At 41.9% G+C, this 26,251-nt stretch overlaps 1 protein-coding gene across 1 annotated transcript in view; it reads right to left on the bottom strand.

Moving 5' to 3' along the window:
• COL4A4 (collagen, type IV, alpha 4) overlaps positions 1-26,251 on the bottom strand; it is a 175,917-nt gene that overhangs the window by 39,306 nt on the left and 110,360 nt on the right. Inside the window, exons 25-34 of the mRNA XM_006861931.1 lie at positions 23,795-23,863; positions 21,188-21,295; positions 20,084-20,302; positions 18,413-18,574; positions 13,953-14,123; positions 12,778-12,921; positions 9,613-9,720; positions 8,459-8,640; positions 6,817-6,880; positions 3,055-3,129 (exon numbers count right to left, since the gene is read on the bottom strand). Of these exons, the coding sequence (XP_006861993.1) occupies positions 3,055-3,129; positions 6,817-6,880; positions 8,459-8,640; positions 9,613-9,720; positions 12,778-12,921; positions 13,953-14,123; positions 18,413-18,574; positions 20,084-20,302; positions 21,188-21,295; positions 23,795-23,863 (1,302 nt within the window). The remainder of the gene's footprint in view (positions 1-3,054; positions 3,130-6,816; positions 6,881-8,458; positions 8,641-9,612; positions 9,721-12,777; positions 12,922-13,952; positions 14,124-18,412; positions 18,575-20,083; positions 20,303-21,187; positions 21,296-23,794; positions 23,864-26,251) is intronic.

Here is a 26,251-nt window from a genome sequence, read left to right on the forward strand (position 1 = left end):
TGCTATATATATGTGGGGACTCCAAAAAGTTCATGGAAGAAGTCCATGCCCTTGTAATTCCATTTCTTTATAAACTTTTGAAGCTCCTTCATGTATTTACCACAATAAAAAAAATATGGTTCTGTATTTAGAAACCCAAGAGGAGTAATATTCATTATTATAACATGCATGAAATAAGCTATGTTAATACGTACTTGTTCATTGAACATTTATGAGCTTCACTCTTTGTTATCGTATTTATACTGATAACTGCAAACATGTACAGCCTCAGAAATCCTATAGAGGGTCACTGGGAGTCGGAACCCACTTGACAGCACTTAGCAATAACAACAACAACAAAGGGTGACTAGGCAAATTAGAGCCAAAGCAAATAAAACATTTTCTTTAAAAGATCAGACTAAGTGTAAAATGGAGTCCTGGTATGGTGCTGCAGGATAATGCACTGGACCACGAAGTCAGTTTGAACCACATGGTTAGCGGTTCAAACCCACCAGCAGCTCCTCGGAAACCCTATGCGAGGTCGTTATGGGTTGGAACTGACTGTATGGCACCTAACAAAACAACAAGTATAAAATAATTCAGATTTATGATTTCCCTATTATATAAATGCATTATTTATATAAAAATATTAATTTATGATACATTTAGCAAATTAAATATTAATATTATAAATATATTATTTATGTAGTGTGTTGAGATAATATATGAAATATATTGTTATATTTATGACTAATACTTTACATAAAAGATACTCATTTTGGACTACTTTCCACTTCTAAAATTATACTATCTTCAGAATTTACATTAAAATAATAGAACATGTGAAAAAAATCACTTAAAGTTTTCATTTATAGATTCCTTTCAAATTATGTCCTTACAGATTCCTTCAAATTAAGTCCTCAGAGCAATCTTGTAATATGTGTGTTGTAGTTAGGAGACATCCAGTTGGTTCCAGCTTCTAGCAACCCGATGCACAAGAGAATGAGACACTACCCAGCTCTGCACCAACCTCACAAATGGTGTCACGTTTGAGCCCAATATTTCAGCTCCTGTGTCATTCCATCTTGTTGAAGGTCTTCCTTTTTTTCACTGGCCCTTCAGTTTGCCAAGCATGATGCCCTTTTCCAGGAACTGGTCCCTCCTGATAACATGTCCAAAGCATCTGTGATGAAGTCTCACTATCCTCATTTCCAAGAAGCATTCTGGTTGTACTTCTTCCAACTCAGATATATTTGGTCTTCTGGTAGTCCCCGGTACTTTCAATATGCTTCTTGAGCACCATAATTCAAATGCATCGATTTTTCTACAGTCTTCCTTATTCATTTCGATGTTAAATGCATATGAGAAGATTGAAATAACAAGGCTGGGTCCAGGCACACCTTAATTTTCAGTGATATTTTTGCTCTTGAACACTTTAAAGAGGCTTTTTGCAACACATGTGCCAATGCAATATGTTGTTTGATTTCCTAACTGCAGCTTCCACTGGCATTGTTTGTGGATTAAGTACAATGGAACCCATGACAGCTTCAATCTTTTCTTTGCTCATCGTGATGTTGTTTATTGGTCCAGTTTTGAGGCTATTTTTTCTTTACATTGATTTGCAATCATACTGAAGGTTGTATTCTTTGATATTCATCAGTGTCTGAAGTCCTCTTTACTTTCAGCAAACAAGCTTGTGTCATCTGCATATCTTAAGCTGTTAATGAGTCTTCCTCAAATCTTGATGCCACGTTCTTTCTCATACAGCTCAGCTACTGGGATCATTTGCTCAACATACAGACTGAGTAAGTATGGTGAAAGGATACAGCTCTGATGCACACATTTCCTGATTTTAAACCATGTTGTTAGTATATAGAATTCAACTCATAGAGACAGTAGTGTCTCTATAAGTTGGAATCAACTTACAGTAGTGGGTTCTTGGAGTATCTAAATAACATCATGAGAAATGGAGAAAAGATTGAAGTTGTCAAAGACTAAATTTTGCTTGGATCAACCATCAATACTCATGGAAGCAGCAGTCAAGAAGTGAAATGACAAATTGCATTAGGCAGATCTGCTGCACAAGACCTCTTTAGTTGAAGAGCTAAGATGTCAGTTTGAGGACTAAAGTGTGCCTGACCCAAGCCATGGTATTTTCAATAATCTCATATGCATTTGAAAGTTGGACAGTGAATAAGGAAGACTGTAGAAGAACTGATGCATTTGAGTTACAGTGCTGGAGGACAATATTGAAAGTACCATGGATTACCAAAAGAACAAACAAATCTGTGCTGGAAGAAGTACAACCAGAATGCTCCTCACTCATACCAGAATGCTCCTGGAAGTCAGAATGGCCAGACTTTGTCTCTCATACTTCAGTTGTATTATCAGGAGGGACCAGTCCTTGGAGAAGGAATCATGCTTGGTAAGGTGGAGGGTGAGCAGAAAAGAGGAAGACCCCCAACATGATGGATTGGCACAGTGGCAGCAGCAGTAGGCTCAGTCATAGCAATGCTTTTGACATTGGCGCAGGACCAGGTAGGGTTTTGTTCTGTTGTACACAGGGTGGCTATGAGCCAGTACTGACCCGATGGCATCTAACAACAACAACAATAAATATATTTGACCAAATCATAAAATTTTTACTGGCTGAGTTTTTAGAAGTAGATCCTCAAGACCCTCTTAGCCTTGAAGCTCCACTAAAAACCTGTCCACCATGGGTATATGAAATACTGGTGGCATAGCTTCCAGCGTCACAGCAACATACAAGCCACCACAGAGTGACAAACTGACTGTATCTCAAGGGAGCAAAGTGGCTCTGTGGGATTTGCATTGGACTGTGAACCACAAAGTCCACGGTTCAGATGCTCCTCAGGAGAAAGATGAGGCGTTCTACTCCCACCACGATTTACAGCCTTGGAACTACTACACAGGGTGACTATAAGTTGGAACCAATTCAATGACACTTAACAACAATATGTCATATTAATACTTTACATATTACCTTAAAATCCTCTCTGGAAATAGCCACGTGTCATTTCATGTGTTGGTTTAATGAAAAATGTATAGATATACCTGGGCATCCAAGGCTACCTGGCTCACCCTTCGGACCAGGTGGGCCAGTATGACTTGCTGGGTCCCCTCTGTTGCCTGTAAGTGATGAAATGTACACAAGTAAGAACATTTGATTTGGTCTTATGCAAGTGACCTAATAATTTAAGTAAAAATTTTCTTCACATGTCTATCTTAAAATATTTCAGAAGAGGACCTAAAAAAATACATCCTTTCCCCCAAACAAAACCACATGGAAATATACATGCAAAATGTGATTCAAACACATATACATATCCGCATACCCACAGTTGTGTCGGTCATTTATCATAGAGACTATAGATCTTAAATCTGAAACTCTAAGTCCCTAAAGAAGTTTCAAATTTAGGTTTGCATTTAAGAAATCAATTGGCATTGAGTGACTATGCCTTTATTATATTGTTTTAGAAACCAAAAGCAGAAATTATCACTGCTTCAGTGATTCTGAGCACATTTCAAGAGTCTGCAAGGAAACTCATCTCAGTGTCCTTGCAAAGCCAAACCACCAAGGCAGACTTTATCAGTGACTTTGTAGGAGGTGGTGCGTTCAGAGGTCATTGTTTACAGTGACTCCCCCAGTTCCACAAAACTGTTCAACTCGTCTTCATGATGCTCCTAGAGTCACAATACAGGACAGCTGGGTGAAGGTTCTAAAAGGAGGACTCCAATGGAGTGGAAGGGAATACAAAAGAAGGGGTTACAAGGAAATGAAAGGGGTAAACTAGGTCTGTTTTATAGAATCTGCCAACCACCAGGCTCTTTTAAGGAGTTCCAATCCTATCTCAGGGAAGGGTCTCTTCCGGCTGATGCTCTGATTCATCATGGCTGCCTGTTTGGGACATAAAAGTCTGATAGGAAAGTATCTTCTCTTGAGGACTTGGATTTAAAAAATGAGAACACGGAGTCCTTGGCCACTGGGGCAGAAGCCAAAAGCATGTGTTATGAATTTTCCTGACACAGAACAGGTTGGGGTGCAATCTGAACATACAAAATCCACACAGGTTACAGAAGACAGAGTAAGGAGACCTGTTGTAAGACAGGTCAGTAAAAACAAATCACAAAGAAAAGTCTATAATCTTAAGATTTATTCGTTACCTAAGGGTTAGTTTCGTTAATGGCTTGGAAGACCTATGCTTTTATCTGTGGGCTCCATGAGGTTCCTCTTATACCAGGTAAACCTTGGGTGCACTTAAGTTCCTCAAAAACAAGGTCAAAAGCAACTTGGAAAGAAATATGAAGAGGTAGGTTTGTACTATGAGACAGGCAAAGGAACTATAATAAATTTATGACTAAGTAGAAGAGGAGTGAATTCTGAACCCTGACGCAATAATCAGCATCAGAATTTTAAAACTATCCTATTTGTAACACTTTCTGAAGGAGAGATCTAGATTAATTTTCTGAATACGTGAACACACTCAGTTCATGCTTTCTTTACTAATTATTGTGTTATCTGTGGAGTGTCTACCTAAGTGTCTAACAGACATCATGGGCCACAAGGAAGAGGGTTTTAGATGGCTCGTATAAGTACTTTATAGTTCAAAGTTATTTCTTTCAATAATACATTTATCTAATTAAAATAAACTATAACTGCCCATCCAACCTGTGAATTCACAGAATGTGACAAGGTGGAGGCTAAGATTGAAAAGGTCAATCAATTTAAAGTCAATTTAAAGAAAAATATTCACCCAGTAGTATACACAGAGAGTAAAAATATTTAAGGTCTTATGAAAAGATTACATTGTAAGATATCTGGATTTGTGTTTGTTTGCTTTTCTGGAAAAAGAGTTTTAAAAAACCTCTTTCTCTAAGAACACTGTTGACTTGGAGTTAATTTTCTAGCACTGCTTCCTTGAAAACCTAGTAAAAGTAGGACATCAGTTATGTGGGACTGCAAACTAAGACCTATGGGTCCAAATCCTAAGACCTGTAGGTCCAAATGCAGCCTGCTATTTGTTTTGTAAGGAGCTCTGGTAGCGTAGTGGTTACGAATCAGGCTGTGAACTGCAAGGTCAACAGTTCGAAACTACCAGCGGTTCCGCGGGAGAAAGATGAGGTGTTCTGCTCCCGTAAAGATTTACAGCCTCAGAAACCCTGGGCAGGGTCGCTATGAGTCGGAACCGACTCCACGGCACTTAACAACAACAACAATTTGTTTTGTAGTTACAGTTTTATTGGGACACAGCCACACCCTTTGTTTACAGATTGTCTCTGATTCCTTTCATGATACTACCTCTCAGCCGAGTAGTCCTCACAGAGACCAGATGACCTGCAATGCATTTGTAGACCCTTGACTAACGCTGCAAAATAACCTGATTGTGAACTACTTATCTGGAGTAAGGTTTTGGGTCAACTTGTCTGGACCAGGATTCTCATTGGTTTAGCAGTTAAGATGTAAATATTACCTTCACGGTAAGATCTAATAGAATATAATCAATCCCATGCTACGGTTTGATGTGATAAGCTCTGATATGATGTCATTATCCTGTGTTGCAAATCCTCCCTTCTCTGATGTTAATGAGGTCGGGTGCAATCTACAGGATTAGGTGCACATTGAGTCAATCTCTTTTGAGATATAAAAGGAGAGAGAAGTGAGCAGAGCTCAGAGGAACTTACTACCAGCAAGTTAGAAAAACCAAGAGTGGAGTGCATCCTTTCGACTTGGGGTCCCTGCACTGTGAAGCTCCTAGATCCAGGGGAGTACTGATGCCAAACTGATCTCCCAGGGCTATAGGGCCTACAGATGCCAAAAGAAGACATGGGCCTTTCCCCAGGGCCAACAAGGAGAAAGCTTTCCCCAAGAACTGGCACTCTGAATTCAGACTTCTTGCCTCTTAAGCTGTGGGGAATCAATTTCTAGTTGTTCAAGCCATCCAATAGCAGCATAAATAACTAAGACACTTGGAAATTCTTTAAAGTGAACTCTAGCCATCTAGGGGGAAGTCATAAGTTTCTATAGTGACTTTTGTAACTAAAAACTATACCTATAGCGTTGTCCTTAGAGAAGGATATCACACTTGCTAAAGTAGAGGGTCAGTGAAAAACAGGAAGCTCTCAGGCAAGATGGATTGGCACAGTGGCAGAGGCCATGGGCTCAAATATAACAACAACTGTGAGGCTGGCACAGGAGTAGGCAGTGTTTGCTTCTGTTGTGCATATGGTCACTGTGCATTGGAAGCAACTCAATGGCACCTACCAACAACAACACAGAGTTGTTAGAAGACATACAAGTCCCTGCAGTGCACGGAACTTCCAATCCAAGGTGGACATGGTCAACCAATGGCCCACTTTGCATATGAGCTGTCACTTGGGGGTTGTGGTCACTATGTGGACTGCTGCAAGGTCTCCCACTGAAGAGGAAGACCTGTTGTGCCCTACTGGCATGTGTTTCTTATCTGATACTCTTCAGCTGTATGGTGTGGTGCTGTGGGGCAATGCACTGGACTACAAAGTCAGTTTGAACCACAAGGTCAGCAGTTCAAGCTCACCAACCACTCCTTGGAAACCCTATACAGGTCTCTATGAGTCAGAACCAACTCAGTGGGACTCAAGGACAACAACTCTTCAATCTGAATGCCACATGTGGGTCAGTTGAGTCTTGAGTGTCTGACTATCTACTAGAACCAAACATGGCTTCTGCCCTTGGGAACTGCTGTTTTTTTTGTGTGCTTTGCTTTTCATGTTCACTTACAACGGTACAAACACGACCCAGAAGACTAGGCTCTTGACAGACTGTATTTCAAACCATACCTTTCGGTCCTCTCACTCCATCGACTCCTGGGAGTCCCATAGGGCCTGGAGAACCTACATCACCCTGAGAGTTTAACAAAGCAGAAGTGAGGCTTCGTTGGGTTTCACATATAAATGACACACGCAGGACATGGTCCAGAAATCAGGTTCTGTAACCAATTTAGTTTTCATAATTTTACATGGTGACAGAAATTGGAATTGTAATGCAAGCATATTACTAGATGTGCTTAGTTTTCAAAAAATAGTTTAACCCTCCAGAAAGAGGTATAAACTGTCAGCAGATATTCTCTACACTGGACTGCAAAACAGTATAATTGCATTGCATAACCTGAATTTTACATTTTGCGTAAACAAATTGACACTAGCTAAAATGTTGTTGTTGTTCAAACCGACCTTGAGGCCGAGTGCTTATCCTATAGCACCACACCTGGACCCGAAAGAAGTCATATAATATCAAAATTTTAAAAACCAATTGTATTACAAGGAGTCCTGGTGTGGCGCTGTAGGTTAATGCACTGGACTGCAAATTCAGTTTGAATCGCAAGGTCGATAGCTCAAGCTCACCAACTACTCCTCAGAAACCCTATACAGGGTCCCTATGGGTCTGAACTGACTTAACAGCACTTAACAACAACAAAAATTATATTCCAAAAGATAGGTACCAAATTGTATAACACAATTTCAATGGTACTCTGAGCCACAAGGTCAGTGGTTCAAACCCACTAGCTTGACCTCAGGAGAAAGATGAGGCTGTCTGCTCTTATAAAGATTTGTTGTTATGTGCCGTGGAGTTGGTTCCAACTCATAGCGACCCTGTACAGGGTTTCCGAGGCTGTAAATCTTTACAGGACCAGAAAGCCTCATCTTTCTCCCATGGAATGGCTGGTAGTTTCGAACTGCTGACCTTGAGGTTCACAGCCCGATTCGTAACCGCTACGCTACCAGACCTCCTTATAAAGATTTACCGTCCCGGAAATACTGTATAGGGACACTATGAGTAGGGATCACCTTGATGGTAGTGGGTTTTTGTTTGGGGATGTTTATCGTACCTCCCAGCTTCTCAAGGGATATTTTCTCATGATTATAAAGGCCAACAACATTTACAACAAAAATTGTGATATCTGCCATGAGAAAAGAGATTAGATAGAAACAAGTACTTAGAAAATACTTTAGTCATTTTCTAGGGCAGTTTTCGTTCCAGTACCCCACAGTCATAAGACAAATCTCTACTGAATTGTTTAAACCAGGCTGGGATGCAATATGTAATATGCATGTAATATGTAATATGCATATAATATGTTAATGCTTGTGTCACGGTCATTAGGCATTGACATTGGTCAATGGCAGTTACACCATGACCTTCCAGAAGGTTCCATTTCCCCCTGGTCCTACCATGTATGTTTTAAAGATCCACGTCAGAGCAATGGTGGCCACTGACAAACTACGTTTCACTATGGGGTCCTGGTGTGGCACTGTAGGATTAGCACTGGACTGCTAACCACAAGGTCGATGGTGGTTCAAAACCACCGGGCACTCTTATGCAACCCTATACAGGGTAGGTGTGAGTTGGAACAACAAAAACATATATCCTAAAACAGCAAGGTTGTATTATTTCCTCCCTCCCAAAGTTGCAGTTCCTTACCTGGTCACCTGGAACTCCTGGAGGACCGATGCTTCCTGTTGGACCAGGTAAGCCTGGAGGTCCTGAGAGCCCGGGAAGGCCCGGCTGTCCACCTCTCCCAGGCGCCCCTCTGTGAAGTCCGGGGGGCCCAGGTCTTCCAGGATCTCCTCTTCTCCCTGGCATTCCTGGGTTTCCTTTATCACCTGATGGGGTTGGAAGCTTTACAAACCTCCTCTCTTAGATCCTGGGCACTTGGCCCGAGTTTTAGAAGGAGACAGCCAACAGAATGGGGAGTTCTAATTCCAGCCCATGAGCCGACTCAAGAGGACCACGGGTAATACAGGTGTGTGAGGTCATTTGATCCAGCGCCCCCAGAGAAGTTACAACACAGGCCCCCCCACCAACCAGCTGAGGAGAGAGGCAAGACAAGAACCTAAGTCTCATGCAGATTCAAGAGAATGCAGATTTGGTTGTTGAAATACTTGCTCCTGGCTGTCTTTGAAGGCTAACAGCACAGGCAAGGGGATGTGTTACAAAAGCAGTCTCCTGCTTGCCCAGAGGTGCTGAATCCAAATCTGCTTTTTAATACGTTCCCTCTTCTGGAGTCCTGGTGTGACTCTGTAGGATAAGCACTCAACCATAAGGTGGGTTTGAAACTGCAAAGTTGACATTCCTGGGAAACTCTATATGGGTCCCTATGAGTGGGAACTGAATCCACAGCACTTAAACAACAACCAACAGTGACTTCTGGGTAGTGTGGTTTCAGACTCATTGGTTGAAATAAGCTGAACAGTCATTTCCCAAGTCCCAGAAACCAAGGTAAGGGCTACTTTAAATTGGGAACCTATGTGTACCTCAGTACTGATTCTCATTTGGAATATCCAAATCTATAAATCAAGGGGACTTCAAAATGTTCGTGGAAAGATTCTGTTATCTTTTCACTCCATTTTTCCATAAACTGTTTTGGAGCCCCTTTGTACCTAGGGACATGGGCTAAGTTCTAGCACGGAAAAGTCAAAATGTTCCACTAGGTTCATTCGTGCATATTTATATCTAAAAGGTGATCTTTCTGCAGCTCGATGTTATTGGAAAAGTTGCCAACCACACGTGCTTGTTTGAACAGTCTGTAAAGATATCAGCCAATTTGAGATGGTTACAATTCCCTAAGTGTTTACCGGTTTCTCCTGGGGATCCTTCACGTCCTGGTGGTCCTGGTTCCCCCATTTTTCCTTTACTGGAAATGATATCCACTTTTCCTTCCTCTCCCTGAGGTCCCTTCTCTCCTGCAGGTGTAAATATTCACAAGAAAACAAATAGACATATACAAGATTCTTTTGTTACAATATTTTACTTCCAATTTAGACATCTCCCTTTGATCTCCTGAGCTGTGTTAGGTTTATGCGCTGCACAACATCAGAACCATTGACTGATTCCCAAAGGAAGGGTTCTCCTGACTGTCCAGCCATGGGCCTGGTGTGTAGAAAACACCCAGTGAATGTGTGTGAAATTCAACCAAACATGCTTGAAAAGTTCCAGATCTAAAAAATGTCTCTAGCCTGTGAAATCTGTATTGCTTATCTCGTATTTTTCAATTCCTTATCTTTCACTTCCAAGCCAACCTCTATTACTTTCCTTACACTCAAAGAACAGAAAAGAAACAGCCCTACATACTGCAAGTGGTTTGCAGTCAAATGTTACTCGAAAGGTTGGCAGTTCAAACAGTGTTGCAGAAGAAAGACCTGGTGAACTTCTTCGGTCAAGATTACAGCTTCCAAAACCCTAGGGAGCAGTTCTACTCTGGAATATGTGGGTCACCAGGAGTTGGAACAAACTTGATGGCAGCAGGTTTTGTTTTACTTTTGCATCAAATAAAAGACACTTAACCATCTCAACTTAGTTCACCACATAGAGATTTCCAAAATGGCAGAAAAGGTGCAAAATACAATATATTTTTACCTGGCTTTTTCCAAGGATGGTGTAATCATAGCAGCTTGGTGAAGCCCATTGGCAAGAGCACACGTTGGCAAGAAACTGTTAACAGTTTCAGAATTTCGGAAGCCAGTTATTAAATCATGGCCAGTTTGCTATCAGCTACAGTGGGGATATTTACACCACCAAAAGCAGCAAGAGCTACAAGCCATGGCTTTATTTGGTTGTTTTTGGAGAACGAGTTTACCAGGACATCATTGGCATTAGCCCGATTCTTTATTTTTTTTTTTTTGTCATTGGAATACTAGGTTCCTGGATGCACAAGTGATTTGTGCTTCGCTATTAACCTAACAGTTGGCAGTTCAAGGCCACCCAGCGGTACTGCAAGTGACAAACATGGTAATCTGATCTGTTCAGATTCTAGCCAAGAAACCCTTCTGGAGAAGTTCGACTCTGTAATACATGGGGTCATCATGAACCAAAATGGACTCAGGTTTTAGTTTAATTAGTGGCATATTATTATTTTTAGGTGCCATGGAGTTGATTCTGACCCAGCAGACAGTATGGAATTGGGTTTCTGAACTGGTCAATTTTTGTGGGAGAAGAAAACTTCATCTTTCTCCATGGAGCAGCTGGTTGGCTCGAAGCACCTACCTTGTGGTTAGTAGCATCTCCCATGCTTCCCAGCTAGTGGCATAATAATTGCACAATTAATCATTCTTTAGCTATGTTAGTTAAAAAAAAAAAAAACAAAAAAAAAAACGACTCAGAGCCAGAGATGATGACATGGAGCGATGGAGCGGCTGGAGACTTTAGATCCAGAGAGGGAGAGCGACTGTGTGCTGAAGACCTGGGGGGTACGGGGGAAGGATTGCATGGAGGGGATTGTAACCATGGCAATGAGAGACAATATACGATAGAATGAATGTAAAACTAATGTTCGCCCATGTAAACTATCACATAATTCACAATAAAACATTAAAAACAAACAAACAACTCTTTGATCTCCTGATTCTACAAAAGTAATTTGTTTATGTTTGTTGTCTGCAAAAGTTGTTGTCAAGTGCCGTCAAGTCAGTTTGGACACACAGTCACCCTGTACAGGGTTTCTGAGGACCAGCTGGTGAATTTGAACCACCAACTTGTGGTCCAGTGCATTATCCTACAGTGACAAAAAATAATAGTAGACTCCATCCACTAACAAGAAAGAGTAATCTGAAGGAAATATGAGGCTATTTTTCCAAAGGGTTTTAAAGACCAAAACCTTGTGTCTAAAAATCATCAAGAGTTTGTTCTCAACATGGGAAATGAAATGCTATTTTCACTCAATGAAGCCTTGAGGGTAACAGTAAAAAATAAACACTCTGTAGGAATGGGCACAGAACACTAACAGGAGGGGGGCTTTTTTTTTCTTTTATAGTCAATTTCTTCATCATTGGCTTTAGTGGTAGGTGTGTAAATTTGAATGATTGTTGTATTGACTGGTCTTTCCTGTAGGCATATAGATACTATCATATCACAGACAGCATTGTACTTCAAGATAGATGTTGTAATGTTTTCATTATATGACGCTTGGGGGAAACCCAATTTATGCCCCAGATGAAAGTGGACTTATCTGATTTCAGGGATGAGCTCAAACTACCACCCAGGGACCAAATCAACCTCACTGCCTGTTTTTTATAATCCAGGAGTTAAAAATGATATTTACACTTTTAAGTGGTTCATGGGAAAAAATCAAAACATGAATAATTATTTCAAGGAACATGAGATTGATATGAAATACAAATTTCAGTGGCCATCAAAATATTTCACTGGAACACAAGTATATTCATTAGTTTATGCATTGTCTACAAGCAGCTGAATTGAGTATCTCTGACAGACCATAGTGCTTACAAAACCTAAAATATTTAGTATTGGGACCTTTCCAAAAAATGTTTACCAACCTTTATTCTAATTTAAACAGAGCTAGGGCACCAGTCACGCCTCGAAAACCCTATACAGGGTCGCTATGGGTCAGAACCGATTCAGCAGCACTTAACAACAACAACAACAACAACGGGGACCAGAAACTCCCCTGCACCAAAGGTGGGACAGGCTCTCTGAAATCCAAATCAAATACATCAATCAAAGCCTTAATAACCACTTGTTAATGTATTGTCTATTAATAGAGTAGTTCACACACCATAGTTAAATGCAATAGGATTGAAATTAAGGAAAATAAAAAACCATTTTCTTAAAATTCTAAAACAAATGACAGAATCGAAAGGAAAAGGGAACTCAAGCTACAAGGCTGCTCCATTTTATTTTTCATATTTATAGATTCAGATATTTATAGATTCAGATATTTATAGACTCTGACCAAATCCCCCAAACAAGCAAATTGCATCTCTCATGCTGCCAATTGTGTTTACCTTTGGTGCCTCTCGCTCCCTGGTCTCCTAGAAGACCAGGCCAACCTTTCTCTCCACGTTCTCCCTTCCTGCCAGGTTGTCCGTCTGGGCCAGATCTTCCTCTCTCCCCTGGAAAACCTGGGATGCCAGGCAGACCCTGGGGTCCTGAGAAATGACAACATGGATTTTGAGGGATACATGTGGAAAGCTCTGAGGCTACTATTTCTATGCTTCTTGTAGTCCTGACGTAACTCTTGAGTTTACATGGAAGGCCAATCAATATAATATACTGACTATATAATAGCTCAGTCCTCTCTCTCAGTCCTTTTCAGGTTTCCAACCCATAGGCCTCTAGCTTCTGAATCTTGATTGTATCATACTTTCAGGGAACCAGGGTATGGAGAGTGGATGGTCCATCCAAAGCAGAGGTACATTAGCCCTATCCCTAGGACTTCACTGATGGTAGCTAGCTGCCTTTGCTCAAGAACAAAAACATCCGTTTGAGGACTAGAGTGTGCCTGACCCAAACCAGGGTATTTTCAATCACCTCATACATGTGTTAAAGTTGGACAGTGAATAAGGAAGACCATAGAAGAATCAATGCATTTGAGTTATGGTATTGGAGACAAATATTGAAAGTACCATGGACTGCCAGAAGAACAAACAAATCTGTGTTGGAAGAAATACAGCCAGAGTGCTCCTTAGAAGTCAGGATGGCTAGACTTCATCTCTCAGACTTCAGACACATTATCAGGAGGGACTAGTCCCTAGAGAAGGACATTAGATTTGGTAAAATGGAGGACCAATGAAAAAAAGGATGACTCCCAATGAGATGGATTGAAACCAAGGCAACAGCAATGGACTCAAATACAACAATTGTGAGGCTGGTGAAGGGCCAGGCAGTGTTGTGTTCTGTTGTGCATAGGGTTGCTATGAGTCAGAACCGACTCAACAACACACAACAACAACAACCCAATCCTTTGAGCAAAAGTGTTTATGGGTTCTGTAAACCTATCCCTCTTACTACATTCTGCCACTGGTCATGACAATACGGAGAACAAGAGAAAGGTGACAGATACCAGCAAAGTCAGGCTAATGTGGTAATCAATTCCGTTATGGTCATAGGTAACAGACTTCACTTGGCAGTGGATGTCAAGGTTATAAATGGATGGCGATCATTTAAGTGCATTACCCACCTGGCGGTCCTGGAAGACCAGGTAGCCCATCATCACCAAAGGGGCCTGAGACTCCGGGTGGTCCGGGGAGTCCGTGTGCCCCCTGCTGTCCTGGGACTCCAGGAAGACCCTTCATTCCAGCTGGTCCAGGAGCCCCTTCATTCCCTTGCTGTCCTTTTGAGCCTGGGGCACCTGGGAAAAACCACCATGGGTAAAACACCAGATTGAAAACTGGCTCCGCAGGCAGTAAAAAATATGTGTGTGGTTTAGCAGGTATCTAGGAGCAATTGGCAGTATTTGTCGGCTGAAATAACAGTAGCTACTTTCCGTCTATCTAAGCCAGTTACCACTGAGATGATTCAGACTCATGGTGACCCCATGTGAGCTGAGTAGAACTGCTCTGTAATGTTTTGGAAGCAGACCGCCGGACTTTTCTTTTGAGGTACCTCTGGGTGGTTGTGAACCAGAAACCTTTCAGTTAGCATTATTGTTGTTAAGTGCCATTGAATCGGTTCTGACTCATAGCAACCCAGGAGCGACTGTTGAGTTTGAACCACTGACCTTGTGGTTGAAATGGCCCTTGCAGTCCTCACTTATCCTACAGCACCACACCAGGACTCCTTTCAGTTAGCAGTTGAGTGCTTAACCAACTGTGCTACTCAATGATTCCTAGGGACACCTACCTAGAACTTAGACTCTAACAGTCCAAGAGTCTATTTTCTGGCTATTATTTTAAAAATATAAAGTTGTTATTGTTGTGTGCCATCAAGTCAGTTCTGACTCACAGCAACCTTGAATAGGATTTCCTATTCATGAGCAACTGGTGGGTTTGAACTGCTGACCTTGAGATTAGCAGACCAAGCATATGCTACAACATCACACTAGGATTCCATACTGATGAAGAGGTACTAGGTTTCTGTTTGAGGCGATGAAGAACTTTTACAAACGTTGATAATACAACAATGTGATGATGTAAATATAATTATATAATTAATGTCATTGAAGTGCATACTTAAAGAAGGTTAAAATGAAATTTTTTTTATTATATAAATTTATCACAGTAAAAAAAATTTAAATAGGACTAATTCACTTGAGTAAATATTTACCAGCAGTTTTTTTTTAAATGGAACATGGATCGGGATGAAGAACAAATATATATATATAGAGAGAGAGAGATGTATATATTGTACTTGTAGGGAGAAAAAAAAAATCAGCAAAACTCATAGAAGAAAATAACTTTCCAGGTACTTCTCAGAGCTGTGCTGTTGTTGTTGTTAGGTGTCATCGAGTCGGTACCAACTCATAGCAACCTTATGCACAACAGGACAAAACACTGCTTGGTCCTGGGCCAACCTCACTACTGTTTCCACACTTGAGTCCATCGATGCTGCCACTTGGCCAATCCATCTCGTTGGGGTCTTCCTTATTTTCTCTGACCCTACACCCTACGAAACATGATATCCAGAACCTCTGTAAAGTTCCCTGTCAATATATGCTTGCAGCCCTTTCTGTATTACCTTTAGTAAAACTTTATTCACATGGGATATCAAAGATATTGTACGATGATTTCCGCATTCCATTGGGTCACCTCTCTTTGGAATGCACACAAATACGGATCTGTTCCAGTCTGTCAGCCAGATAGTTGTCTTCTAAATTTCTTGGCCGAGATGAATGAGTGCCTCTTGTGCCACCTCACTTTCTTGAAAGATTACAATTTTTATTCCATCAATTCCTGGAGCCTTGTTCTTTGCCAATTCCTTCAATGCACTTTGGACTTCCTCCTTCAGTATCCTTGGCTCTTGATCATATGCTACCTCTTGAAACAGTTGAACATTAACCCTTTCCCTTTGTGGATTCCTTCCATCATCTTTTGATGCTTTCTGCATCATTCTATAATTTGCCCAGAGAATCCTTCAATAACGAAAGTCGAGGCATGAATTTTTTCTTCAGTTCCCCCAGTTTCAGACATGCTGAGCGTGTTCTTCCCTTTTGGTTTTCTGACTCCAGATTTTTGCACATTTTGTTGTAATATTGGCTTTATTTTCTCAAGCTGATCTTCGAAATATTCTGTTCAGCTCTGTACCTCCTTATTTATTCCTTTTGCTTTAGCATCTCTATGCTGGAGAGCAAGTTTCAGTGTCTCTTCTGACATCCATTTTGACCTTTTCTTCTTTCTTGTCTTCTAAATGACTTTTTGCTTTCTTCCTATGTGATGTTCTTGATGTCATCCCACAACTCTTCTGGTCTTCGGTCTTTAGTGTTTAATGTATCAAATCTGTTCTTCAGATGACCTCTAAATCCAGGTGGAATATATTCGAGGTCATATTTTGGCTCTCATAGACTTGTTTTGATTTTCTTTAGCTTCAGTCTGAGTTTGCATATGAGTCTCAGAGCTCTAGCAGACTGTTGATTAGTCAGACTGCTAACTGTGATAAGAGAGTTGTAGAAACCAGAGAAACATCATCTAGTATTATTACTGCTAGAAACAAGGCTTAGAGGCAGTTGTTGTTGTTAAGCGCCATTGAGTCAATTCCAACTCATAACGACCCTGTATAGGGTTTCCAAAGTTTTAAATCTTTGTGGGAGCAAAAAGCCTCATCCTTCTCCCATGATTGGCTGGCGGACTTGAACTGTGGACCTTGTGGGTCACAGTCCAGTGCTTATCATATGGAGCCACCACACTCCCCATGCTGATTCTGGTGGTGGTGGTGGTGGTTGTGTACCATCTAGTCAATTCCAACTCATACAGACCCAGTGTAGAGTTTCTGAGACTGTAAATCTTTATGGGAGTAGAAAGCCTCATTTTTTTTTTTTCCCCATGGAGAGGCTGTTAGATTCAAACTGCTGACCTTGAGGTTAGCAACCCAAATTGTAACTCACAATACCAGGGTCCTATGGTGGAGGGTCAGAGAAAAAGAGGAAGACCGCCAACGAGATGGATTGGCCAAGTGGTAGCACTGATGGACTCAAGCGTGTCCCAGGATCAGGTAGTGTTTCATTCTGTTGTGCATAAGGTCGCTATGGGTCAGTACCGACTGGATGACACCTAACAACAACAACATGTTGATCGTAGGAGAGTGTATATTTCTGCATTTGGATAAGAATCCATAAGATTTCAGCAGCAGGGCTGATGATCTGAAAGGTGAAATGAAGATCAATTTGTGAACAGTCAGTCCACTGGAGCCCTGTGCTGGACGATGCTCCATAGTCTCCCATACTCCTTCTTGCATGTCTCACTCGGTACACCAAGAAAGCCAGATTCCAATGACTCTTTCCACCACTGTCTGTCAGTCTGGATACCGTGGTGGTGATGCTAGAAGATACACCATAGGTATTTCAAATTCCAGCAGGGTCACCCATGGTGGACAGGTTTCAATGGAACTTCCAGAACAAGAGAGACTAGGAAGAAAAACCTGCAGTCAACTTCTGAAAATCATTGTTGTTAAGTGCGGTCCAGTCAGTTTCAACCCACACCAACCCCGTATAGGGTTTCTGAGGAGCGGCTGGTGAGTTTGAACCTCTGAGTTTGTGGTTAGCAGTCCAGTGCTGATCACAAGAGCATTCTACCATTCCAGACAGTGCTGGAAGCTGAGCCCTAGGTTGGAAGGCACTCAAAGACACAGTGGCCACAAGAAAGGACTTGAGCAAACCAGTGGCCATGAAGGTGGCTCAGAACTGGGCAACATTTGGTTGTATTCTACACAGGATTGCTGTGAATCTGAATGGACTCCACAACAATGACTGTTTCTTTTAATTGAGAATACTGAAAGTGCCACGGACTGCCAAAAGAACCAACAGATCCATTTTGGAAGAAGTGCAGCCAGAGTGCTCCTTGGAGGCCAGGATGGCCAAACTTCGTCTCTCATACTTTGGACATATTGTCAGGAGGGACCAGTCTCTGGAGAAGGATATCATGTTTGGTAACGTGGAGGGTCAGAGAAAAAGAGGAAGACCCCAGTGAGATGGATTGACCAAGTGGCAGCATCGATGGGCTCAAGCATGGCAATGATAGTGAGGTTGGCTCAGGACCGGCAGTATTTCGTTCTGATGTGCATAGGGTTGCTAGGAGTAGGTACCGACTTGATGGCACCTAACAACAACAACAACAACAACAACAACAAACTCTTTCTCAGGGCCATTTCTCAAGGCTGTGTTTGTAGCAAGCAACTTTGAAGGATGAAATAACACCTCTCCCTGGACAAAAAATGGACTTTCTTTATAGATGTCTATAAAGCAGTGGACTTCTCACCGAGTCCCATTTTCATTGCTGCCATGGCGATGAAAGGTGACCTGAGGGCACTTGGGGGACCTGGCTTTTGACAGACAGTGTGCAGCTTCTACAACAGTGTATTACTTCTACAACTGGGAGTAAGTAATAAAGTCCTTTGCCTCTGACCCAGGGGTCTTGCTTCTGCCAGTGTCTACAAAGCAGAGGAGCAAACTCGAGCCCCTTTACCGCCCTGATGCCTGCTGACACTTACCTATAGCACCTGGAGTCCCCGGAAGCCCTGGCTGCCCAGGTATCCCTGGAGCGCCTCTTTCACAGGAATGGCCAGGTGGGCCTGGGATACCAGGAAGCCCAACACTTCCCTCTCTGCCCTTAGGACCCTTGAGGCCTGCAATTCCTGGACGTCCAGGTGGCCCTGAAATGATACAAGACATATATGACATTCATGACGCAACACTCTATGGCCCGAAGTCACTGTTCATGGGTAGCTTAGCTGGAGGAACACATTTTGATCCTGGCTCAGAGTTCAACTGAGCTAAGACTCAGATTCCTTACCAGATTCTGTTGGTGTTGTTGGTGGTGGTAAGTGCCATTGAGTCATTTGTGGCTCAGAGTGACTCTGTATAGGGTTTCTGGAGAGCAGCTGGTAGGTTTGAACTCCAACCTTGTGGTTTAGAGTCTAGTGCTTATCCTACAGCGCCACACCAGGACTCCTCACATACCGTTGTTGTTAAGTGCCATTGAGTTGGTTCTGACTCATAGCGACCCTGTATAGGGTTTCTGAGGAGTGGCTGGTGGGTTTGAACCGAGCTTGCCCTATAGTGCCACACCAGGCGTTCTCCCAATGAAAGAATGAGCCACGTAATGCGGAATGAGGCCCTTGATAAAGGCACGTGAAACACAAAGATATAACCATGCAAATCAAAACACATGTGGTTCTGCTTGAATTTCACTAACATCCAACTTTACAGGCTTTTCACCAACAATCTCTTATGCTTATCAACCCAGCATGCATTGTCTGAATTTACACTTTGAAAGATAATTCATCACTTGTACTCTTAAATGTATATTTACCAGAAAGACAGTGTCATAGCATCAAAAGAAATTTTAAAACAGGAAAATTGCTATTTGTGTACTTGTGCTGTTCAACTCATTGCAACCCTTTATATGGTTTCCAAGGAGTGGCTGATGGGTTAGAGCCGCCAACTGTGTGGTTAGCAGTCAAAGTCATATAATTTCACACTGTAACCTGGAATTCTAAGGTTTTTCCACTATCTTCACTGTATTTTGGTCTACATACATACGTTTATAAACTAATGATCACTAGGCTACATTCAGTTGTTGAATTATTTCATATTACATGGCAACCTGAAAATGTTATTGTTGTTATCTCTACAAATGAGATTTCAGTTGCTAACTATTATGTCTCTGTGATGTTACTATTGTTAAGTACCACTGAGCCGGTTCCGCTGCAGATCCTAGAGTCTCCTTCTTTTCTTTCAAGAAAGGATGTGCCTGTGTTTGGGGGCCATCCTGCCATCTCCAGAGTCCTGCTGCCCTAGAAACCCACCCCATATATCCAGTGAGACTTCCCTGAACCCCTCAGAACTGCTCTCTTATACCCCACCCTATCCATTTGCGGTTTACGACAGTAACATCCTGTCCCAAGTCCAGGAGCTGCTGAGTGGGACTGAACTGAGTGAGCTCAATGAGCTGTCCAGGATTTGAAAAGAGCCAATAAAATGTAAAGGCAGTCCTGGGGTGCTGGTTATTTCAAATGCCATCAGTGCTCTTCTGTGAGGAATGATGCTTGGATGACAACTGCACATTCGAGATTCAATGCACGAGAGTCCAAACTTTCTTGAGCGCCCTCTCTAGGGTGTTGCCAGCTTTATGGACCATGGAGAAAATACAGGTCTCATACCTGCAGACCCTGGGTGTCCCGGGTGACCTCTGGCTCCTTTCATTCCTGGCACTCCGGGGAGACCCCTCTTCCCTGGTTGTCCTGGGTGGCCATATGCAGGGTCCCCTGGGAGTCCTTTTGGACCATCCACACCAGGTGAACTGGGAAGGCCTGGGGGCCCGGCAGGGGAGGATCCCTCTTCCCCTTCAAAACCTGGGTCTCCCATGACACCACGGAAACCTATTTAACAACAGAAAAGTTTTAAAATAGTTAAATGTACATGTATAATCCAGTACTAATTTAAGACTACTTTCTGGATATAAATATAAAAAACAAAAGCAAGTATTTTCTAAAATTTTGAGTTTCTTATTAGGTCATGTTTTGGTAGGAAAACGAGTAATTTTGTATTTCCTATAAGCCAGTCAAGTTTCCCTAATTGTTTACTTCTCTGCTAAGGATTTTGTCTGAACTGAACAGTTTCTGTAATATAAGACAGCAATGTTGTTGTCGTTGTTATTAAGTGCCATCGAGTCAGTTCCAACTTACAGCGACCTTGTATAGAGTTTCCGAGGAACAGCTGGTGGTTTGAACTGCCGACTTTGCGATTCAAACTGACGTTACAGTCTAGTACATTATCCTGCAGTGCCACACCAGGACTCCTAAGAAAGAAATAATAGCCTATAGCTGATGCTTCAAGGAGTCCTGCTGTAGCGCTGTGGGGTAACGCGCTGGACTGCAAGGTCGCTTTGGACCTCAAGGTCGGCAGTTCAAGCCCAACAGCCATGCCTCAGAAACTCTATACAGGGCTGCTGTGAATCGGTACTGACTCAATGACACTTAACAACAACAACAACAAATCATAAAAGCTTAGCATAGCTCATGCAGTTAGAAGATCCCTGGTTCATTTCCTAATTAAAGTCATTCAACATTTGTTGTTGTTGGTGGTAAATACCGTGGAGTCAGTTCTGACTCATAGTGACATTGTTGTTGTTGTCAGGTGCCATTGAGTTGGCACTGACTCATAGAGACTTTATGCACAGCAGAACGAAACAATGTCTGATTTATTAGAGGTATTTAAAAGTCCTGGACATACATTTGCCATAGAAGGAAAAATGTTTCATTTACCAGGTGGACCTGGGATTTCAGAAGTTCCTGATTTGCCACGTCGTCCTTTTTGCCCATCAAAACACCTCGGCCCAGGAGCACCTGGGGAACCTGGAAATCCCATCGGACCTAAAGAACATCAACAACAAAACACAGACTCAACAAAACACAAATCAATTGAGGATAACACATGGTGACTTCTCTCCACCTGAATCTGTATTAAATCTTTTTAAGAGACCTTCTACTCCATTGGAGTTGTTGCATCTCTTGGTTTAATTCATCACATTATGAATCATGTGTACAAATGACATTTTTTTTTTCCAATTAAGGAATTTTCTCAGACAGCATACAAGAATGGGTTTTTCCTGGAATTCTCTGGAATATAACTGCTATTCACATGGCCTTTCTGGTAACTCCCCATGCTAGAGCTCCATTATGGACTGAATTCTGCCCCCACAAAAGATATGTCTAAGTCATAATCCCTGGTACCTATGGACATGACCTTGTTAGGAAATAAGGTCACTGAAGATGGTATCAGTTAACATGAGATCCTATTGGAGTAGTGGGAGTCCTAATCCAATCAGAATGGTGTCTTATAAAAGGGGAGCAAAGACACAGAGAGACTGACAAAGGGGATATTGCCTGACAACAGTGATATTGTAGCTGCGAGTCAAGAAACCAGCAGAGAGAGAACGGGTCCGCCCTCTCTAACGGGTACAGTTAGCTGAGCCCCTGAACTGTACGCGTTTCTGTTCTGTGCTATAACACTTCCATCTGGCCACGTTGGAGGTTTGCTCAGTACCTTGATGGAATTTGTTTTTGCTACAATAACTGTGGAGTCTTAGTGTACTGCTGTAGGATAAGCATGGGGCTGCAAACCACAAGGACGGGGGTTCAAACCAGCCACTCCTCAGAAATCCGATAAAGAGTCTCTGTGAGTCGGAACCAACTCAATAGCACTTCACAACAACATAGTAAGTGCCAGGAAATGAAACTCACTTTCCGCATATCACTTGGCTTTCTGCCACAAAAACATTAAAATCAGCTTGCTGACCCTTTGAGCCACTTTGCTGTCCCAGGGACAGACGTCATTCTCTTTGCTTTGCTGTACTCCACAGTGGTTGTGGTTTTTACAAACGGCAAGTTTGTGGTCACCCTGAGTGGAGTCAGTCTCTAGGCCCCATTTTTGCCAACAGCAGGTTGCTCACTTTTTGTCTCTGTGCCACATGTTGGTGGTCCGCACAGTATTTCAGACTTCCCATTGTGCTATTACAGACTTCGTAGACAACAGTCTAGTGTAAACTGAACTTTTCTATGCAGTGGGAAGGAGTCCTGCTGTGGGGCTGTAGGATAAGTACTGGACCGCAAGGTTGGTTTGAACCTCAAGGTTGGTGGCTCAAACTCACCAGCTGCTCCTCTACACAGGGCTGCTATAAGTTGGAACCGACTTGATAGCACTTAACAAGAACATGCACTGGGAACCCAAACAATTCACGTGAATCATTTAACTGTGGCCCTTGCTTTACTCTGGGGGTCTGGAACCGACCCTGCGATATCGCGGAAGTCTGCCTGCAGTCTCAAGATAACTGTGCAAGGCCAGCCTGTCCCAGCATGATGGGAAGTCTGAAATACTGTGCGGACCACCAACGTGTGGCACAGAGACACAAAGTGAGCAACCTGCTGTTGGCGAAAATGGGGCCTAGAGACTGACTCCATGCAAGGTGACCACAAACTTGCGGTTTGTATGCATGCAAACTTGCCGAGGATGCATGCAAAGCAAGTGAGTTAAAGTCTCAGACAACAGTCTGTGGTCTAGAAGGTTTTCACTGGCTTAGGTTCTGAGGTAGAAGTGCTAAGCTGCTGATCAAAAGGTTGATGGTTCAAAGCCACCCAGAGGCTCCATGAGACAAAGACCTGGAGATTTGCCCCTGTAAAGATTGTTGTTGTTGTTAAGTGTCAAGTCGATTCTGACCCGTAGCGATCCAGTATAAGGTTTCCAAGCAATGACTAGTGAGCATGAACTGCCGACCTTGCGGATCAAACTGACTTTGCAGTCCAGCACATTAACCCAGAGCGCCACACCAGGACTCCAATAACATAGAAAATCTTACAGAGCAGCCCCACTTTCACACAGGGCTGCTATGAGTTAAAGACGACTTGACAACACTACCACCCACAAGGATTAAGTTACATGACTTCTAAGACAAAAAAATATGTAGGCAAAAGACTTTGAACATATTTCGGGTTTAATTTGGCTAAAACCAAACATTTAATCCAGATAAAGTTCAGTCCGGCATGCAAACATGTGGACATTTATCGGAATATTTTTGGCTGGAACTTTGGTTCTCATAGAAAGCAGCACAGACTTAAAACTAGTAAATAAATATTCATTTTTCATTCTTGTCACACACAGTTTTCAAACTCAAAGGACAGACATTTCAGTGATAAGTAAACAGATCCAGGTAAATTTTGAAATGTTGTTTTCCCATAGTCTCTCAAAACCTTATAAGAATTTTAGAAATATTCTAATGAGTTAACTGATGATTTGTTACTATTTTATTTGTCTTGCTAGTTCTCATTATTTTACTAGTGGACAAGTATAAGACAGTAACTTTTCATTGGTCCTACCTGGAGGTCCATCAAAACCCGGAAGACCTGGCATTCCTGGGTAGGTTACGTTACAAGGAATCGTATCACCTGGAAAGAAAAAAAAAGTGGCATTCACATAGTTACTAGACCAATGCACGTGGATTCAATGACTATAACTTTGCTCAAGATCTTTTTCATATAGGATACATGGAAAGAGAATGCAAAGAAAATTTCAAGATACATTCCTCAAACGTAAAACCCATTGCAGTTGAATTGATTCTGAATCCTAGAGATCCCATATAGGTCTTGCAAGACTGTAAATCTTAATGGGAGTAGCTAGTGGGTTCAAACCCCAACCTTCTGCTTAGCCCAGTGCCATCAGAACTTCGTTTTTATATTGAATTTCTAGAAGATTCATCCTTACATTTGAACTTCAACTGTTGGAACAGTTATATATACATATAATGGGAATAAGGGAAGTCCTGGTATGGTGTTGTAGGATAAGCACTGGACTGCTAACTACGAGGCTGGCAGTTCATACCCACCAATTACTCCTTGGAAACCCTATACAGGTTCACTATGAGTTGGAACTGATGTAATGACACTTAATTATAACAATGGGAATAAGAAAGAGAAGTATTGGTTCCAAGAATCATAGGTTTTAAGAAGCTAGAAAATATCATGGATGGGTCCTAGAGAGCTACAATGCAGACAGAGCTTTGATCAATCATAAACTACAGCAGCAAGCACCCACCACTGGGTGCAGAAGACATGGGTCCCTGTTTGGACTCAGATAATTGTACAGATGAGGAGGCGGGGCTAGCTATTCATCAGAGTTCCCAATGACTGAGAGCCTGCTTTGAGAGACAAGAGCCCTGGTGATGCTGTGGGTTCGACACTGAGCTGCTAATTGCAAGGTCAGTGGTTCAAATCTATCAGATACTCCATGGGAGAAAGATGAGGCTGTCTGTTCCTATCAAGATTTGTAGTCTTGGAAACCCTGTTTAGAGTTGCTATGAGTCAGAATCAATTCAATGGTCATGGGTTTGATTTTTGTATTTTGGTTCTTTAGATGTTGTTATTAAGTGCCATCGAGTCGGTTCCAACCCATGGTGACCCTGTATAGGGTTTCCAAGGAGTGGCTGGTGAACTTGAACCATTGACATTGCAGTTCAAACTGACTTTGCAGTCCAGCACACTAACCCACAGTTCCACAGGTACTTCCAATGTATCATCTCTTGTTTTCCTAACAAAGCTGTAATGTGGATATTATTCTGCCTCTTCTAAAGTGGTAAAGAAAACAAGATGGCAAACTCTTGCCTTTGAGTTCCCTTCTAAAATACGTTTCTCTTTCATAGTAGAAATAAGAAGGAGCTCTGGCAGCGTAGTGGTCACAAATCAGCCTGCTAACCTCAAAGTCAGAAGTTCAAAACTACCAGACATTCTGTTCTTGTATAGATTTGCAGCCTTGGAAATCCTATGCAGGGTCACTACGTGTCGGAACCGACTCCACAGCACACAAACCACCACCACCGCCAGTAGAAATAAGACCTTATAAGATACTGTCTCATTTGCTTTATTTATGTAAGACAAATAAAAATAATTTTAGAGTTTGGTGGATCCCAGATTATGTTTTTAAACCTTATCATATACTAATAGATTTACCATTCTATGTTGTCAAAGCTAGAGTCATATTATGTTATTCTAAATTTCCACAACTCAGAATGGAGACCAAGGAATAAGTCAATGCAAAAAAGAAAAGAAAATCTTAAGTACACCTTTTTGTCCTATCTTCTTGAAAGTTTTTGCAATAATAATCAAAGAATATGTGTACAGTCACATAGGCAGGTATGCATGCATGTGTGTATGTAGATAGGTATATGTGTGTATATTTACCTTGTGAATATATAGTTGTATCTATGTTGTTGTTGTTAAGTGACATCAAGTTGTTTCTGATTCATTGTTGTTGTTGTTGTCAGGTGCCATCAAGTCGGAACCGACTCATAGCGACCCCATGCACAGCAGAACGATGGCTTGGGTCAGACACACCTTAGTCCTCAAGCTGACATCTCTGCTCTTCAACACTTTAAAAAGTTCCTGTGCAGCTGGTTAAGATTACACGGACCCCCAGACTGTCACCTGAGATACAATTTAAACTTTGAACTGAATTTATTCCTTGAGGTCACCTTTCAGTTAAATAATAGATTGGAACATAAAGTAACTATATTACCTGTTAGTAATTTCCCCCCTTTTTAAAAACATCTACAAGAGACCAAAGGGTAAACATTTACCCTAAAGCAAAGATGAAAAGTCAGGGCGGTGGGGGTGGGGGGTGGGGGGCAGGCAGGGAAACTAGATTAATGAAGAAGAATGACTAAAATATAAGTAACACTATGCTAAAACATACCTTTATAAACATATAAAGGTATGTTTGGAGGTTCGGGGGGTTTATAGCTGGGGAATTTGCAGGAGAATCCAGAAAGTCATTATTTTCTG

This window comes from Chrysochloris asiatica, unplaced genomic scaffold, assembly GCF_000296735.1.
Source record: "Chrysochloris asiatica unplaced genomic scaffold, ChrAsi1.0 scaffold00044, whole genome shotgun sequence".
NCBI lineage: Eukaryota > Metazoa > Chordata > Mammalia > Afrosoricida > Chrysochloridae > Chrysochloris > Chrysochloris asiatica.